The sequence below is a fragment of the Paramisgurnus dabryanus genome, chromosome 4, assembly GCF_030506205.2.
Source record: "Paramisgurnus dabryanus chromosome 4, PD_genome_1.1, whole genome shotgun sequence".
Taxonomy (NCBI): domain Eukaryota; kingdom Metazoa; phylum Chordata; class Actinopteri; order Cypriniformes; family Cobitidae; genus Paramisgurnus; species Paramisgurnus dabryanus.
Window position 1 is genome coordinate 33,993,970 of NC_133340.1, and position 19,917 is coordinate 34,013,886.

Consider the following 19,917-nt stretch of genomic DNA (forward strand, 5'->3'; position numbering starts at 1 on the left):
GAGAGAGAGAAAGAGAGATGACATTTAGAAACTAAAATTCAGAATGTATAATAATGAATGATTATGTTTACACAAGCACGTAAACAACACAAAGGCCAGCAGAAGAAAAAGTTGATCAAATACAATTATATTTGATCTTTCAAGGGTTTCGAACTCTCTGTCTTGTAATCTGATGGTTAGTTAACCTGTTTTATATATTATTTCTTATATTGCCCCCATCCTATATCAACTGAATATTACCTGCTACATCCATCTGTGCTTTTAAATTCAACCTGAAATGGCACAATCCATTTCACTCTCATAATGTAATATATTTCGGAGTAAGAAAGGATATTCAATATGACAATTGGATATTGGTTAATGTTATTCTCCCCACCTACGTGGCCTAGGTTACGCTATCCATGTTGATTCATAGGCATAGCAGGTTATTACATTATACAATCCTGACATTATGTATGTTAAACATGCACTCTAAAAAAATGCTGGGTTATTTTCAACCCAGCGTTGGGTCAAATAGGGACAAATTCAGTCATTGGGTTGAATTAACCCAGGAAAATATTTTATATTTAAACCAACAATGGGTTAAAATACAACCCAACGTTTCTTTTTCTGACCACGTTTATGTTTATGACAACTGTCATTAAGTGTCATTTGCTCAATTATGTCATTTTTAATGCAAACATGACATTGTCTTTGTTATGATAACTTGACATAAACCAATACATCATAACTTGTCATGACAACTTAAAAATGACATAATTGAGCAAATGACACTTAATGACAGTTGTCATAAACATGCATAAAAATCTCATTCATGTTCATGACACGTGTCATGTCATGATTATAAAAGTGTCATGTCAGTCTTACTGTGCGTTCACACCAGCCGCAGTAGAGGCGGCAAAAACGCACTATTCGCGCATAGTTGGAACATTTTGAGTTTACTCAATTCTAGTCATTCGAGACATTCTTGCGGAAATTCACATTATGGGAGCGGCTTTTGCGACTCCGCTCGCTCCCTGTAATCACGTCACTACTAGAGCAAGCTCCTGATTGGTTAACACGGCGCGAATATCTGCCAAAGTTCAGATTATTCAACTGCGTGTTTCCCACTGCAACGCTTAATTCGCACGGAACACACCTTGTGCACCATTCCCAACGCGCGTACCATGGCGCAAGATGCCTATTTGCGTCTTTGCATTGACTTAACATGTAAATCAATCACGCTTGCAGCCTCTTCCACGCAGAGCCGATCCTGGCCTTCTGGGGGCCCTAAGCAACATTGTGAGGGGGCCCTGTCATCGCGTTCAAAAAAAAAAACATTCACTGTCTCTGCTTAAATGTAGCTGTAAAATTTTTTTGACTAAAACACGTATGCTCTTATAGCTGTACATTTTTGGCACACATACATTACTGTGACACTCATCAGAATACTTCCTAAGTATAACATTGACACATGTTTTCTGAAAAGCCCTTGGTCTGTTACATAAGTACTTAGAAAACAAGGTCTACTGCCACATATATTATTTTTTAAGAGATTACCAGGGAAACAAATTTAAAAATTATGAATACAATAAAACCAAATTAGCTGTCAGATAAACTATAACAAATAACTCAACAGATTTTCTAATTTGTTTAAAAAACTAAGGCATGATCAGACTCCACAGAAAAACACACCAAAATACATAAATAATTCTCTTATTATGCAGACATTAGACCTAATGTGCATTGTTTTAAAATGCTAACAGGAGTCACACAATGAGTATGAATAAATGTGTGTTTTTTTAACACGTATAAAAGATTTTGATTATTTATGTGTACAAGCATTTCTAACAAAACACACTGGACTAAAACTGAATCTAGGGATTTGGACTGCAGTGTTTGTTATAAATCCATTGCATGGTTAGTCAAGACTAAATAGGAATTTTGTGTTTTTACTTCACCTTCATGGCACTTGTTTTTCCTGCTCCTGGCGGATAGCTTAAATCTGTGAATTAAAGGCTTTCTAAGCGAATATGTTCGACGTCACTTGTTGTTGATATTTGAACTGTTTTCAAACAAACGGAGCATAGCTAACTCCTCCCCCTCCCTTCCGTGCTTTCGTAAACGCGACCAACCCCCACCCCCAAATCCTTCTTGGCGTTTATTGGCTGTAAAACTTTGCTTTGTTTAGTGGTGCAGGTTTGGCCACTGTGTGTATATTGAAGTTTGTAGAGCCTGGGCTGTCTACAGAGATCGCGTTTTTTACAGTTTGATCAGCGGTCAGATAGCAAGCAGATAGTGAGGAGATGTGTGCTGTATGTAACAAAAAATGTTTTATGGTCTAAAATGCGTGAATTCGCTTAGAGAACCTTTAAGACGCATGTTGACAGGTGCGTCAACCGACTTGTTATAATTTCGAATGACTCCCATGGCACAATTTCACTTGCCAGCTGGTCTATGCAACACTGCATAAAGTTAAGAACAAGGGGGCCCCCTAGTGGTGTGGGGCCCTACACAACTCGCGTAGCCTGCGTATAGGGCGGATCGGCTCTGCTTCTGCGTCTGGTGTGAATGCCACATTATGCACATCCGTTCAAGTAAAGTGTTACCAAACATTTTATAAATATTTTGAAAAAACGTGTTCCTATTTGTTAAAAATAAAATCTTGCCCACGCAACATAGTCTGTCCGCAAGAAAACGCCAAAATACGCTATGAATATGCTATATTGTTTTTATGTAAATACTACTGCAAAACAATCCTGATGTTTTCAGTGTAGTAGCAATGAATACCTTTCTGGCTGCAGTTCACTTAATGGCCACCAGTGTCGCTAATAACAAGGGTTTCTGAAATCAACATATTGCTCAATTAAACCTGATTCGAGTTGTTTTTCCCTAACGAGTCAGACATCATATGAAATCAGATTTTTTTTTAAAACACAAAACTTTGGTTGATATCACGAACAACATGAAGGCATGATATTAAATGTGTTTTTCCATAGATTGTAAAAAATATGTACGAGCATTTTTAAAGCCAATAGTTATCATAGCGTCACTACCCATCCCTCTCGGATAACCGAAAATGGGCAAAGAGGCTGAAACAACGCCTGCCTAGCTCGAAGGTAGTGACAGCAGCAACAGTTCACCTGTCACTCAAGTGGCCTGCCTTAATTATGCAGAACGGATAAGTACCAAAAAATGCACCCCCCCACAGCTGCCATGAAGGGAAAAATTAGCTATATAGACTAAAAACACTTTTCCGGCTGTGAACATATCTATTTCTGCTGTTAAGTTGGGCATTTTAACATGGGGGTCTGAAAGGTGGCCCCTTGGTTTTTCCCTCTTTGTTTTCAGAAACAGGAAAAGCTCACTCACATGCTATTTTGTGTTCGGACTCGCTGTGATTTGTGATCGACTGTATCACAAACTCCTTATTTTCATATTTGTTACAAAATTGGTGGTTATATCAAGCTGTGTCATGTATGGTTAGAACACAGTGTCATACTTGAAAACCTATTTTTAATATGTCAACAGAATCTTGTTCAGAATAAATGAAATGCGAATTACCAACATTCAGCAAAGCAACAAAAAGAAGTGCGTGTGCATGTATTCATGTATTGTGTGCAGTGTCCTCATGTGTGATATCACCTTACAGACAAAAGAGAGACGGAGATAAAAAGATGGAGGAAAAAGAAGAGGCAGAATGATTTGACGGAAGCGTTTTCCTATCAAACAAATCATCACACCAGCTGCAGCCGACACACGTGTTTATATACACTACAGATGAGTCTAATCTACATGAAAATTACACACACAAACCAAACTAACACACAATCAATCGCTTTGATGTCACATAGAACCACAAAGAGATACGAGAACGTGCTATTCTTCATTTCCGTGTTCCCTAAAGGAAATCCCTTTTTCGTGCTATGCATCATGGTTACAGTGCAGTACAGAGCTATAATTGTGTTACAGTGCCATCGTTTAGGTTCTCTGATAGCATCTTACTCCTCACATGAACATTTCCCTCTGGATAACTCAATTTAATGCAATATGGCCACGTCTTGTAGAAAATTTGCGCCAAGTTTGTTTTAGCAAGCTGATGGTTAGAAAAGCCCAGTGACATTTAAAAATGTTAAAGGGATAGTTCACGCAAAAATGAAACTTTTTAAATGATTTACTCACCCTAATGTCATTTAAACCCCCAGTGTCTTTCTTTGTTCTGCAGAACCCAAATGCAGATTTTTTTAAAGTGTTGATTTGTGTTTGGGTTCTTTTGGTTGTAATGACAAAGTTTTAGTTTTTGGGAGACTTAAGGTCAAGGCAAGTTACAATACACTATGACCCTGCCTGTAAAAACCCAGCTAAATAATTGTATTTATAATTAAATAATAGGAAAGTTCACTTTCTACATGAACTAGGTCAGTTCACAGTTCACAAATTTTAAAATGAACTAATTCAGTTCATATTTCATATTTCAAAATTTTGAACTAGTTCACAGTTCCAAAAATGAACTAATTTATAGTTCTTTTTCCCCATATTAGATTTTTTTAATTATTGCCATTTTAGCCCATATAGAACCACAGAAAGCAATTATTTTATCAGTTTTAACACTGAAGCTAAATGCATCAGATTTCATCTTCATATCCAACTTTAAATCCTTATCCAACCAGGGTTTACATTAGCTTTGACTGTCTTTTAAGTTTTGTATTTGATTGCACATACCTTGAAAGGCTAGCCGGGTGCTTCAAGGGGGTTTTCCGGGCGAGAAGCGCTGCGAGGCATCGCGTGTAGGACAGCTCGCACGTGCACGTTAAATAGCGTGAGGTTAGTCAGAGTCTATCAAAATCCAGAATATGCGTTAGCAGCCTATGTTAATCCTTAACCGTTTAGGACAAATATGATGTTATTTAATGTTAAACTATGTGAGCAGCGTCCAGTGCGTCACCTCCATGCTGCTCTTTGTTTTGATGACGCATGCAGCCATGAAACGCGGGTGTTGCCAGATTGAGTGTTTTTTCCACTAGACATTAAGGCCTGTTTACGGTGTGTTTTAGTCGGGTTTTCGCCTGGAAGACTCTAGAAATCTGGCAACCTATTGAAAGACGTTAAACTGAAAGAGCGTGTCGTTCGTTCACAAGCCCCAGAATGAACGAGTTTACAGTAACGTTCATCAGCCAGTAATACAGTACCTTCAGTTCACGTTCGCCCAAAATATGAACGAGTTCATGAACTTTCGTTCAATGAACTCGTTCAGGCACAACACTGCATAAAACCATCCGACATAAAAACATTCTGTGAAAATATAAGCATGAAAAATGTAATATTAACTGTATACGGTCATATCAAAGACCGAAATCATAGTGAAATTAATGGTTGAAATCAAATTTAAGAGTTTATAAGCAGAAAAAAATGAAGAGTTTGGTTCCAAAACCCAATAAATCCATTTAGACTAATTTCTGTAAAAAAAACGTTCACATACCATCTTTTGGTTATAAAAATTCAAATCCATAATATGATTTTCAAGATTTATTATAAAAACAGATTTATTTATTTGTTCAAAATGCGATAAATCTATTGAATTAATATATAAATGTGCATTCATCTTTGCCATGTTATATTCATTTAGTGGTATCTAGTTGTATACACTGATAAAAAATAAACATTATGGCATTAATCAAAACACTTACTTTGTCATATTAAGAACACTGTCATCGCTGCTGTTATACTTGGGACGTCGTCGCTGAACTTTTTTCACAGCGAAAGTCATAAGATCACCTGGGGTCAATGTGTTAGCATGACAGAAGCTTGATGCTATCGGGAGAACAAGCAACAGCCGACATTTTTCCGTCTCCCGAGTGCCTCTCACGTAAATTATTTTATGTTGATGGCTTACGTTTCTTTCCCATCACAGAAAACCACCCCAGGTTTATTAATGCCATCAAAGTATTATGTTGTTTTTGTTTGTTTGTTGATCACAAAGTTCGTGTATTCAACGCGCCAACATTGTTGTTTACAATGCGTGGAATGGTGCGCTATGATTTGTTGAGCCGATTTATTGCATTCTGCAGAAAAGGAGAAGTGCCGTTTATTGCGTTTTGGGAAAAAAGGGAGAAAAGACGACAGAATAACACGGCGAATATAGTATTTTGGTAAAATTGAGAATTTACTTTTAAATACTGATCTGATACAATACTGACTTTGGCAGTAACCATTTTTTTAAAATGACATTTATTGTTTTGGAACCAAACTCTTCAAATATAGGATGAAACTTTTTTTTCCAGTTTTGTTTGTTTGTTTGAAAGCAGAGGGTATGTTCTTTCTTTTGGTGTATGTTTTTCCTGGAAGGAATTTTCCTGGAAGGCATTTGGTGAAACTTTTGTGAAAATCACAAAAAAATGCTGGTAATGAGTTAAAATTACCTACTGTAGGAGCCAGTTGGTAAGTTTGTAAAAAGAAAATGGTAAATTCTGAGAAAAGAGGAACCATTTTTTACATTAAATGTAACTTTCAGTAGGTGACCAAATCTGCTACCAAATTCATAAACCATGGAGGTTTGTATGAGCTTTTGGATGAAATGACAGGAATTTCTAATGCTCTTTTTTAAAATGTTTTTTTTTTAATGGTTTTCATGTAGTTGTCATCAGTTGAGTCATCTTTCAACTAATTACAAACTTAAATTATTTCTATATTTTTTTTTTTACAACTACCTTCTCATTATGTTTATTTATTGTAAAGCTGTTCTGCAGCAATGCAACATTTTTAAACTTATTTTCGTCCGTACAGCAACGTTGATAAAGATTTTCCACTTTCTGACTTCTTACCTCAGCCTGGAAGCCTTCTACTAAGATGGCAACCAATAAATTGAAGAGGACATAATTCCCAAAAGTCATCAGAGCCACGAAGTACAGAGCCGCCCATGGAGAGGTGGAGGCCATACCGTTATACAGAACCACATTCCAGTCCTCCTGGGTCAGGATCTGTAAAGAGACACAGTACAGACACATTGCTGATGATAGGTTTCTGCTTTTTCTCACTCGCAAAACTTGTCTTACTTGTTTCGTAGATAAACATCTTGTACATTTTGACTTAACAATACATTGTAAATGGGAAAATTGCATAAGCCCTTGATTAGTTATTTGGCTGAAGGAGACCATATTATTCGATTCACAATTTTACATTTCCTTTGGTGTGCAAGTGTGTGTTATACGATGACGCGAAAAAATGAAATTGTTTCGTTAGATACAGTAAGAGCCCCATTTAGAGTCCTTTGAAACTGCAATTTTAACTGCATTAAAACTGATAAGTATTGGGGTCCATTTAAGTCCATTAAAATTAGAAAAATCCTGGAATGTTTTCATCAAAAAACATAATTTCTTCTTTACTGAACAAAGAAAGACATCAACATTTTGGATGACATGGTGGTGAGTAAATTGAATGAATCATTTTTTCAGTGCCTCCCATGTGAACGGGCATCGGTCGTTATCGGAGGCTAGTTATTTTAGTTTGTGAAGTTTTAAATATATGGTGGGGTGGTTGGACTTTTTTGGGCTTCAAATCAAAAGCACCATTCACTACCATTGTAAAGTTTGGAACAGCGATGGCATTTTCTAATTTAACTCCAATTGTTTTGTGAAAAAAGATAATCTTATTAATTGATGATGGTTCAAGGGTGAATAAATCATGGGGTAATTTTCATTTTTGGGTGAACTATCCCTTAAAACAGGGGTGGGGAACCCTGGTCCTGGAGGGCCACTGCCCTGCAGAGTTTAAACACAGCTGAAAAATCAAATTAAAGTCTTTAGGATTACTTGGAAATGAAATTCAGGTGTGTTTGGTTAGGGTTGGAACTAAACTCTGCAGGACAGTGGCCCTCCAGGACCCAGGGTTCCCCACTCCTGCCTTAAAAGAACCTTTGGATGAATGGTTCTTTGCGGAACCAAAAATATTTCTTCTGCAGTATGTCATCGCTCTGCAAGTCCTTTTAAGCACCTTTATTTTTAAGATACTGTACTGTTTACACTATGCATGTTATAAGTAAATGTATAAATTAACTTGAAAATGTATATTAAAAGTGACATTTAGAGGTAAACACAGCAAAAGTTTTCAATAAGTTTCTTTTGACTCATTAAACATTCAGCAGCGAAAAACTTTGTTGAGTTTGTTTTCCTGCAGACATCTACAAAGAAACCTGAACTCATCTCCAGCTCTTGACTGATTTAGAACTGAGGAAAACCAGCAGATTCAGTCTGAAGTTCATATTCTGTTTACAAACACACACACATACACACCTCCACACACACAGAAATAGAGATTAGGGAAATTAAAGGCTCCAGGTGCTGAGGAAACCTTGACTCGGATGGCTTCCCTCAGGGCCTGGAGTTAATACACCACCATATCAGTATTTGCACAAGTGTCACCCACCAGTGACCTTCATCACACAGGCCAATACTGCAGGGAGAAGGCTGATGACCTCATCATGTCTGCAATAATATGGGGCAGACTTTGATGACCTCAGCAATTTTAAAAACTCCGACACATCTTGCAAAAGTTTGGATAATCCCAGTTTTAAGAGCGAGACACACACAACAAACACACTCTTATAGTTCAGCCTGTCTCAGCTGTTGTCAAGGATGACCGTGAGGGGATTTCGGCACTTAGCTTCATTACAATATGGAACATTGCTGTTTTATATAGAATGTAAAGTACTGTGGATGATTTGGTTGAATCAAATTATTTGCAACATTTATAAACAAATTCAACATTTTTACATTTACTGCTTATGCCACTGGTTGTTCGCTCAGGCATGCAGGGATTTATTACTTTATTTAGACAGGCAAAATACCCACAATCCCCTTCATCAGCATTCTGGCAAATGCTGCTGTTCCAAAATTAGGTAGTGAGCATTAAATCTTAACTTGTCTCCAAAGAACAAAAAAATGCTATTTCTGATCTTTAAACGTATAAAAGCCTCTGTAAAATTGCCTCATTTATAAAACTGCCCGTAAGATCCTTACTAAAAGTCTACGTATGCACAAAAGCCAGAAATGGCATACGCCAAAAATGATTAAGACTTATAAAGCAAAGCAATGTTCCCTTTATAAATCACAGATCACCTGCAAGTATATGTACATGAATCATCCTCATATCCCACCCTGCAATGCCCATTCTCCCATTAAGTTTTTTTAATAGATCATGACCTTTGCGTGGGAACTGGGGTACACACGTTTCCAGACCCGTTTTATGAGTACGCAACCTTTTATAAATGAGGCCCCAGTTGTTTTATTTAAGACCTACAGAATTATAGCGGTCAGCACAAAATTTGAGATTTCAGCTTACCTTTCTCAAAAGAAGACATGTACAATTTATTACTTAAGCTAAAACGTATATTTTCACTTTCACAAAAAGTGCAAAACATCTTAAAGTGTAAATACCGGAAGTTCTGGAGAATCTGCCAAGATGGAAGACACTTTTTTACTGACCTGGAACACAGTGACGATGGCCCAGAGCAATGAATCAAAGTTCTTCCGATCAGAGACCGTGTCTCCATTCTCCAGACGGCTGAACTTGCACCCAAACAGATGCATACCCAATATACTACAACACACACAAAAAAAGAGAGATGCATTCAGAAGAAAATGCATTGCAAAACAATTATTCAATTTCATGCCAAATTTTAGGCTCAAGATTTAAGAAATTTGTTTGTCACACAAACACAAGTTACTATATGCTGTACTGTATACAACTTGCAGTGAAAATAAAACTGAAAAATATAAAAGATAAAGTTGAAGTAAAGTATAAAGATAAAACTATATAATACTTTAAAATTAAACATTTACAACTAAAGAAAAACGTAAGAAGAGTGCAGAAATGAAAATGGGGATGTGGGGATGGTGTCATGTGTTCAACATATTTAACAAGGCTTTAAATTTATGGGTCTTCCCCACTGTGCAGTACGAGTAGGCTCAGCATGACATGACACGACTCGTCTCGCTTTCCTCGCTCTTATCACTGTGGTATAGAACTGCTTCAAATTGGGTGGGATTATAAATGTATTGTTATACACTGCAAAAAATGACTTTTTTTACTTAGTATTTTTGTCTTGTTTTTAGTAGAAATATCTAAAAATTCTTAAATTAAGATGCTTTTTATTGATGAGCAAAATGACAAAAGAAAATAAGTCTAGTTTTTAGACCAAAAATATACAATTTAAGTGAATGTGTGCTTAAAACAAGCAAAAATATCTGCCAGTGTGGGGAGAGAAAAATAACCTGAAAATAAGTTTTCTTTTTTCTTAAACATTATTTTAAGCAAAAATGTATCACCCCATTAGCAGATAATTGGGCTTGTTTTAAGCACAAATTCACTTAAATTGTATAGTTTTTATCTAAAAACTAGAATTATTTTCTTAGGTCATTTTTCTCATCAAGAAAATACATCTTGATTTAAGAATTTTTTTGATATTTCTGATAAAAACAAAACAAAAATATTACACTGCAAAAAAAATTTTTCAAGAAAAAAAAAATCTTAGTATTTTTGTGTTGTTTTCAGTAAAAATATCTAAAAATTCTTAAATGAAGATGCTTTTTCTTGATGAGCAAAACGACCCAAGAAAATAAGTCTAGATTTTAGACCAAAAATATCAAATTTAAGTAATTGTGTGCATAAAACAAGCAAAAAAAATGGGGTAGGCAAATGTTTCTTGAAATTTTCTTGAATTAAGTGTTTAAAAAATTTTTCAAGATTTTTTTCTTGGGGTAGGCAAATGTTTCTTGACATTTTCTTGAATTAAGTGTTTAAAAAAAATGTTGGCAGATTTTTTGCTTGTTTTATACACAAAATCACTTAAATTTGATATTTTTCGTCTAAAAACTAAACCTATTTTCTTGGGTCGGTTTGCTCATCAAGAGAAAGCATCTTAATTTAAGAAGTTTTAGAAATTTTTACTGAAAACAAGACAAAAATACTAAGAATTGTTTTCTTGAAAATCATTTTTTTGCAGTGTAAGTAAGACAGTAATATTTTGCAGTGTAGCTGCGCTGCCTTTAATGCTGTGACATCATCGTAAATGTGAATAGAAAACCTGCATCAGATTGTCATCTATTTACTTTAATTACATTTTAAAGGATTACAAAGAATTTAAAATATTGAAAATTTAAATTTTGCTTGTAAATTAAAAATTATACTTTTATAAAATATGTTACCCTGACTGACTTTCCTTTATAAAATAATCTTATTGTACATAATGTGAAGAACATTCTGTGAATATAACCTTGATTTCTTTAATAGGAAATCTCATCATTAGACTATGAGACTTCAGCCTGAATTTCACAGACAGGGTATGACAAAAGGCTGATGCAACTGCTGTGACAAACCTTAACCTCTTAAGACCTGGATGTCCACATATATTCAAATTTTTTGTTGTTTGCCCATAATACTTAATTCTGTGTAACTGGAACCTGTTGTACACAAACGTGGACAATTACACTTGGTTATTATTTGGTTATTTTATTTATTGGTTCTTCCTAACCCCCAAATAGCTGGAAGAAAAAGACAAACCAAAGCTCGGGTCTAAGAAGGTTAATGTTACAGGGTTGAAATATAAGGTAGCACTTTGCATAGTACTGAAAAATAACCACTAGATAACCACAAGTCCAGCAAAAACCTTTACAAATAAAATGATAGGAACACAGCGATTTCTGCCCTGTACGCAGATTGGTTTGATCTGCACTTCATTCATTTCTAAAATATATTTTTTTGAAATGTTCAGGCACACACTTTTGTCTGAGAATAATCCATCACATCTTTAGATTGCAAAGCATTTCTCGATGTTCCTTTTCAAAACTACGAATAACAAACCATCCATCCATCCATGTATCAAGCCCGTTTCAATCAGACAAAGTAATTCCACATTCCTAGATTGATTCCTAAAAACTTGTTTAGTTTGCAATGTTTGTTTGCTCTTGTACACAAAGACACACCTAAAAATGAAGATGAAGAGCATCAGCAGCATGCAGAATGTGGCCACATTGTCCATAGTCTTCATCAGTACCACCAGCTGCCGGCGCAGAGCGGGGAGGAACCGCACCAGCTTCAGGACCCTCAGCAAACGGAACGTCCGTAAAACCGAAAACCCTCCTTCCGCCTGTCCGACGAGCTCGCACACACTACAGGAACCACCAAACAAAACGTGTGAGACCACATTTAACAGTACCAGGAAAATTAATTAAACAGCACAGTACCTGATGATGACAATGATGCCATCGAAGATGTTGTAGGGGTTGCTGATGTAGTCAAACACACCACAGGCTGAAAGTTTCAAGACCATTTCTAACGCAAACAAACTTGTGAAGACAATATTACTGATCTCCAGCGCGACTGTTAACTCCTCCGGCTACAAAAGACAAAGAGAGAAAAATAAAGGCTACAGCACACCGTCTACAGCACAAATGATATGGGACGGCAATAAATGTAACCATTAGATTTGGAGATTCTGAAAAACCTAACCAATAAACATCAATAACATTGATGGTTGCCTTAGGTTCACAAAATAACATTTTATTGCACATTGAGAACCACTTTTTGCTAAACAAAGTTCTTGAGTTTACTTTTCGGATACACTCTAAATAAAGGTTTGAAAAAAAGTTCTTCATGTTGTGCTAAACATTTAGTTTTTTGGTTACCCAAACAATCTTAAAATAACCATTTCTTTCTTCTACACAGACTCATTTGAATTACGTACCTCTGCCTACATTTCTGCATAAACTGAACATCTTTCGTTTGTAGTGTCCACTAGTGGCACTGGAGATGCTTGTTTTTTCCCTAGACTGGGAAAAATATGGACGTAGTGTCCGTGACGTCACCATCTTGGCAGCCCGTCAACGTGCATCAAATCGGATAACCAAAAATGGGTGGGACATGGGTAGAGCTGAGGTGTCTGGTTGCTAAACCACGCCCACATAGCTCAACAGTAATGGCAGTTTACCTGTCATTCAAGTGGCCGCGCACTTAATTATGCAAATCTTTAAGGCTTAATATTATTTAAATGGATGGGTTCCAAACATTTACCCACCTAACCAATAATAATTTTTATACCAGGCTGTAAACATAATATTTTGTACTGTAAAGTTGGGCATACTAATATGGGGGTCTATGAGGCTGTTTACACTTGGCATTAACATGCGTTTTCATCGATCGGATCACAAGTGGACGACGTTAATGCCAGGTGTAAACGGTATTCAAAATGTTTTGAGCTCGTCCACTTTCGACCACTTTCAACCACATTCAGAGGTAGTCGAAACCACTTTCGATCGGATTGCTTTTGTAGTGTAAACGCACATGTGGTTGAATGTGTTCAAATAGCAACACGCGATCGCCTTCCCTCCACCCATTTATCTAATCTGAGGTACAAAACACAAGTTTTACGTCTTTTCTGACTTCTGGCGTGAACACACGGTGAACAGTGCTATTTTTAGCCTTTCATTGATAAAACGAAAGCGGCTGATCTCCGTAGTTTCGTTTTGAAAGCGTGTGAAAGTTGCGCGATTCTATTTCATCAATCGCGCTGAAAATTCAGAGAAAGCTCTAACATATAAACGTACAAAACACTGTGCTGCATGTTTACTTGCTAAACAAGCAGCGGACTCCGACATAATATTAGTTCGCGTCCATATAAATTCATAATTACTCCCGCTCGGGTTTGAATGACAGCAGAGAGACTCGCCCACCGTCTCACAGACCACCCCCTCACAGTATTCAGGACAGAAGCGGTCGAATGTGGACAAAAGAGATTTTGCGTAAAAGGAAGAATTAACTTTTTAATACTAACCTGATACAATACTGATTTTGGCGGTAACAATAAAAAAGGCGTTTATCGCGTTTTGGAACCAAACTCCTTATATGTTACTTGGCTTTGTTGCATTACAATTAAACCGCAAGGAAAGCGTAAGTCGCATGCCAGGTGTTTGCGAGCATTTGACTATAAATAAGTATAAATGGCAAAAATTTACGAAAATGAAACAAAGACGAGCAGATTTTAATGTGTGCATGTAAGGAGCCCCTAAGGGGACATGGAGAAAAAATTTAATAAAGTTTATGTGTGTACGCGAAAGTTTCACGTGCGCACGCAACAGTTTCACGTGTGCAAGTGAAACTAAACTTTTTTTAAAAATTCTGTGAGCACATGGAACTAAACTTTGGATTTTTTTACTCCAATGTAACCTTAGGAGCTCGGTATGCATTTGTCTTTCATCGAAAACAATGTATTTTAGGTTAAAGGTGATGTTAGCTGCATCTAGCTTTGAAATTGCAACCAACGGCTCAGTTCACAGCTCCCCCAGCTCCCCCCCTTTTGAAATGTCTACAGAAGCAACAGTAGCCGAATGTCGAGACAATGTAATAACAAAACGTGCTCAACTGAGCAGTTTGTCTACTGTAGAAACATGGCGGTGCAAAATGGCGACTTCCATGTAATGGGACCCGCTTTGTATGTTAATACAAACGGCTCATACCAAGGTAATAAAAACATAACAGTTCGTTATGTAAGATCTTTGTACACCATTGATATTATAGTTATGTATATAACATTGCATTTCTGTCAAGAGATCCTCCTAAAAGTTACACAATGCACCTTTAAAAAAGAAACACGCAGAGCTTCAACCACTGCAAAAAAAATTCTGTAATTATGCAGCTGGTTGCCAGTAACTTACTGTAGAAGATAAAGACTGAAAATGTTTCATGTTCATTTAACTTTGAACAAACTGTTGCCAGTAAAAAACATAAATGTAAAATCTACAGTAAGTTACTGGCAGCTAGTTGCCAGTAATATCCAGTAATACTTTTACAGCAATCACACTGTAAAATTAATCTTTGGTTCTCACGTTTGTTTCTCTTTAAAATATCTATTTGCACAAATGTGTGAACGTATATTGTGTAACATGACAAATTATATACAAAGGACATTTTTGACAGACAACACAGAGACAGGTTTGCCGAACAAAACATATACAAAAGCCAGCAGCACACACAGAAACTCCAGCAGTGTTTCACGGTCATGACGGTGTATTTATGTGTCTTCTCTCTCTGCCTGTGGCTTTGTTTCTCGCAGAGGAAGAGCAGGCGAGTGTTGTTATTAACTGTGTCTGCTGTAATGTAAATAATCATTTCCCTGGCAACCGCGCGACTGTCCTCTGCCTCAAACCGGTTAATCTCAGACTCTCGCAGATAGACTCCCATCAACACGCACACTAATCCTGACCGAGGGGGTTCATGAAATGCAATATGAGCCGTACACAACTGCGTGAGATCATGTTGTCACAATGAGCGCTGGCACTGTTAAGAATGAAATCGTTTTACCTGATCTGGTATTTGTTAATATAACCAGACAGTCAGAATGATTTGGCAATATTAAATAACACATTCAACTTAAATTACATGTTAACACATGACAAGCGCTTGCTGTGTGCTTTCACACTGGCTATGTTTGCAGCCAGTACAGTACAAAAAACAGTTCCCATTATTTAAAATACATTTATGAGCAAAACCCCTTTGAGGTGCTTTTTTGACTGTCGGTGTTATTACATAACTGTTTAATCCACATTGTTATCGTGCCGTTCTGGTCCATGTAATGGAAGTTATAGACATATTTGCACAATACACAATTATAGACATAATTATGCAAAGATAAGGATTACGCAGCGTGTTGCCCTCCAACAGTATAACATTTTTAGATTTATCTTTTCTTTAAAGGTTATTAAGAAAGATGAGGATTCATTCAGAGAGTAAATAACAGCGCATTTCTTTGGTACAGTGTTTTGAATATTTGCTTAAGTTTAAATTGCTGAAAGTCATCATGGTGACTGTGTTTAAAACACACTTGGCATCACATTCATGATTTTTAATGATAAAATGTCAAATTTTTCTGCGTCAATCCACAAGCATTTAAAGCATAAAGAATACACTGTCACTTTAATTGAGCTTGAGCGGCACATAAACTACTGCTTCAGCGCTGTCCGCCTACGAGTATGAGCATGGCAAAAACTGAATTTCTTACATAGTATTTTTGACTTGTTTTCAGTACAAATATCTAATGTACTAATTGTATTCTGATCTATCTGATGTATTTTATTGATAAGCAAAATGACCTAAGTCTAACCCCGGATTTCCACCGACTGCGGAACGGCTGCGGATCCGTTGCGGAACGGCGGCGGAGTCAATCGGTTTCCATTCAAGTCAATGTGTGTATTTCCACTGACTGCGCTCCGAATCCGTCACAGCTCCGGCCATCCGCAGCCCTCCGGCACAGATACGCAGAGCTTCTTTTTTTGACGGATGCCGGACAGCTCCGCAGGGCGGAGCCATGACTTTATCGCGTGATCATACCTGAATACGCGAGAACTCGTGTTTTTTTTATTAAATATTTGCAATACAAACATTACAAACACACACAAATAAAGTCATTAATACAGAAACAACAAATAATAGACAAGAACAGAGCCAGGGGGAGTTTCAAATAAATACATTAAAGATATAGCATAAATAAATGTTTTAGCAGCCTTCTTATTTTTTGAATTTTGGATGGATATGATGTACTGCTCTGTCTACGTGAGTTCTCGTGTTGTGATCTGGGCTGGTTTGTAAAAACGTCATAATTCAACAGAATAATGGGCAGAGACAGAACTAGGTATCGCGCGATCTTCACGTGAATTTGCGAGACCTCATGGGTCCTCGTCACTTCAGCACGCAGCCGCTCTGCAACCAATACGGATCTGGTGGGTATTGACGGACGGCGGAGTGCGGAGCCGTAACGCAGCGGAGCTGATCTGCAGCTGCTCCGCAGTCGGTGGAAATCCGGGGTTAGTCTAGTTTTTAGACAAAAAATATATAATTTATGCAAATTTGTGCTTATAACAAGCAACAAAATTGCCAATGGGGTGAGAACATTTTTCTTGAATTAAGTGTATGAAAAATAAAGTAAACTTATTTTTAAGATTTTTTTCTTACCCCATTGGCAGATGTTTTTGCTTGTTTTAAACACAAATTCAATTAAATTGTATTTTTATTCTAAAAACTAGACTTATTTTCTTATGTCATTTTGCTCATCAAGAAAATACATCTGAATTTAACATTTTTTTAGGTATTTGTACTGAAAACAAGACAAAAATACAAAGTTAGAACATCATTTTTTTTGCAGTAGTATGAAAGCTTTACCTTGTTAACATGGGCGCCGAAAAAATATGTGCTGCTTGTGCGCTGCTAATGTGTGTGGTGTGAAAACAGGTTAAAAAAAACTTTTCAAAACCATTTTTATACACATCTAATAGGTTTCTAATAGGTTCTTTGTCAGAGTGTACGGTAGGTTAGAGGAATAGTTCACCCAAATATCAAGATTTTCTGTATACTATGATGCCATAGAAGAACCATTTTGGCTCTGAATGGTTCCATTAAGAACATTTATCATCTAAAAACATGTTTACTTACACTAATGTTTACAAAAGGTTACATTAACTGAATTAACTGAACAATGGTTCCTCTACGGTTCCTCTAACTGTGATGAACCGTTTTAACCTCCTAAAACCTGGATGTCCACATCTGTGGACATCAAATTTTTTTGTTGTTTGCACCATAATACATTAATGTTCAATCAAAAATATTTGCTTATTATATTTATTGGTTCTTCCTAACCCCAAAATAGCTGGAAGAAATCTGAAAAAAAAGACAAACCAACGCTCGGTCTTAGGAGGTTAAAAATTTTTTTCATGATCTCATTTATCAAACTTTAGTTAGTGTGTAATAAAGAAAATACCTGCAAAATTATAAAGCTCAAAGTTCAATGCCAAGCAATATATTTTCCTTAACAGAACTGACTTTTCTAGGACTACAGATAACGACTGGTTTGGACTACAGCCCTCTACTTTCCAGTTAGATGACGAAAATAGTAAATTGTGTGAAAAATACATAGTTTTTTTTACACAGGAAACATAAACACATGTTATATTGCGAATTGTAAACACAATAATAGCTTCGAAAACACGAAGTGCTTTTAGTAAGTGTTTTATTTAGATTTTACATTTTTTTTAATAAAATTATTTACCATTTATTATTTAATTATAACTAATTAAAGAGATAGTTCGGCCAAAAATGATATTAAATCCACGATTTACTCACCACCAAGCTTTCTGAGACAGAACACATTTTCAGTTATTTTAGAAAATGTTTTAGATCTTTCAGTTAATTATATGTAAAGTTACAGGGTCCATGTCCTTCAAGTCAAAAAAATGTGCATCCATCCTTCACAAAATAAATCCAAACGGCTCCACAGAACCCTCCATAAACTGCGTATGCTCTCATCTTGAATGCGGACGTGACTAAGATGGCGTTGTTACCGGGAGCTAGTTATTTTCATTTATAAAGTTTTAAATATGGATATTTCTACAACAAAACAACACGTTTTACCCTTAAAAAATGATGGACATATGCATCTCGGACAGCTTGTGGGTACGTAAATCGTGGATTGAATATAATTTTTGGCCGAACTATACCTTTAATTTACCAGTGATTTGCAAACTTTGGGAAATCCTGCTCTCGACCATTGGCAGCAGATGACTTATTTTTTGGAGGGCACACGATGCAAAGTTCGTCACAACATGTATGTAGCCCGTCATGTGTGTGGTTTGTAATTTCAAAATATGTGTTCTGCGCGTCGAGAGATCCGGTGTGCATCATGTGTCTTGTCAAAATAAGTGCCTGCCGCAGAAGCAGGAAAGGGTTTATCATAAAAGACACGCTCGTGTTTGCCAGATACTCGTAATCTCATCAATAAGAGTTTAATGTTAAGTGAGTGTATTGCAAGTATTTTGTGAACGTGAGCGTCTCTTTTATCATAAAATATTTCAATGCGTGTGCAGCAGGCACTTATTTTGAAAAGCAACACACAGGACACTTCGAAAACATACTTTGAATTTGCACCTCTCGGAAGAGCAGTCACCAGCCGCCACTGCTCTTGACCAGCGGTTCTCAAACCTTTTCGGCATACCCTTGTGTACGGTGCATCCCTTTATGACCCCCCCACAAAGAAAATGTATGATATAAAACATTCCAAAACTGAGGTTTAATTGCCCAGAATTTATGATCAATTAATTGTTTTTTTCAAATGTCATTAAACTGGCCCCCCCCCTGCACCATCTCAGGGCCCCCCAGTTTGAGAACCACTGCTCTAGACCCTTGTAAAGGAGTACCACTTTCCTCAGGTTATCCTGTACCTACTTTTTCGACTCTCAACTGTGCACTTGCATTTCAACCAGTCTCACCCCATTTCGTCAATATTTGACGACACTTGACCATTCGTCATATGTTGACGTGAAGGGTATACCTTTCGCGTAATTTTTTGACGAACTGGGGAATTCAATACTATTACGTCCGTTGCATTCTCTTTCCTATTTTATTACCATTTGCGCGTCGGTTTAGGGTTAGATTTACATAATGACATCCCTACCCAAACCTAACTCTAACCCCAACGCCAGGTGACAACTGTTTCTAACCCCAACGCCAGGTGACAACTGTTTAATTTCGCGTACACTGTTTAATTTCGCGTACACTGTTTAATTTCGCGTAATCTAACCCTAAACCGACGCGCAAATGGTAATAAAATAGGAAAGAGAATGCAACGGACGTAATAGTATTGAATTCCCCAGTTCGTCAAAAAATGACGCGAAAGGTATACCCTTCACGTCAACATATGACGAATGGTCAAGTGTCGTCAAATATTGACGAAATGGGGTGAGACTGTGTTACGCATTTTATGAATCACCAAGGACCACGGTTTCAGCTTAAAATCTCCTTTACTGTTCCTCGGAAGAAAAAAGTCACCTACATCCTCGATGGCCTGAGTGTGAGTAAATTACCAGCAAATTTTCACTTTGTGACAACTAATCCTTTGTGAGA

General features: G+C 36.8%; 1 protein-coding gene across 1 annotated transcript in view; it reads right to left on the bottom strand.

Annotated features, from left to right (window-relative positions):
* Positions 1 to 19,917, bottom strand: part of cacna1hb (calcium channel, voltage-dependent, T type, alpha 1H subunit b) — a 75,236-nt gene that overhangs the window by 24,513 nt on the left and 30,806 nt on the right. The window contains exons 9-12 of the mRNA XM_065254297.2: positions 12,219 to 12,370; positions 11,958 to 12,143; positions 9,459 to 9,573; positions 6,801 to 6,956 (exon numbers count right to left, since the gene is read on the bottom strand). Of these exons, the coding sequence (XP_065110369.1) occupies positions 6,801 to 6,956; positions 9,459 to 9,573; positions 11,958 to 12,143; positions 12,219 to 12,370 (609 nt within the window). The remainder of the gene's footprint in view (positions 1 to 6,800; positions 6,957 to 9,458; positions 9,574 to 11,957; positions 12,144 to 12,218; positions 12,371 to 19,917) is intronic.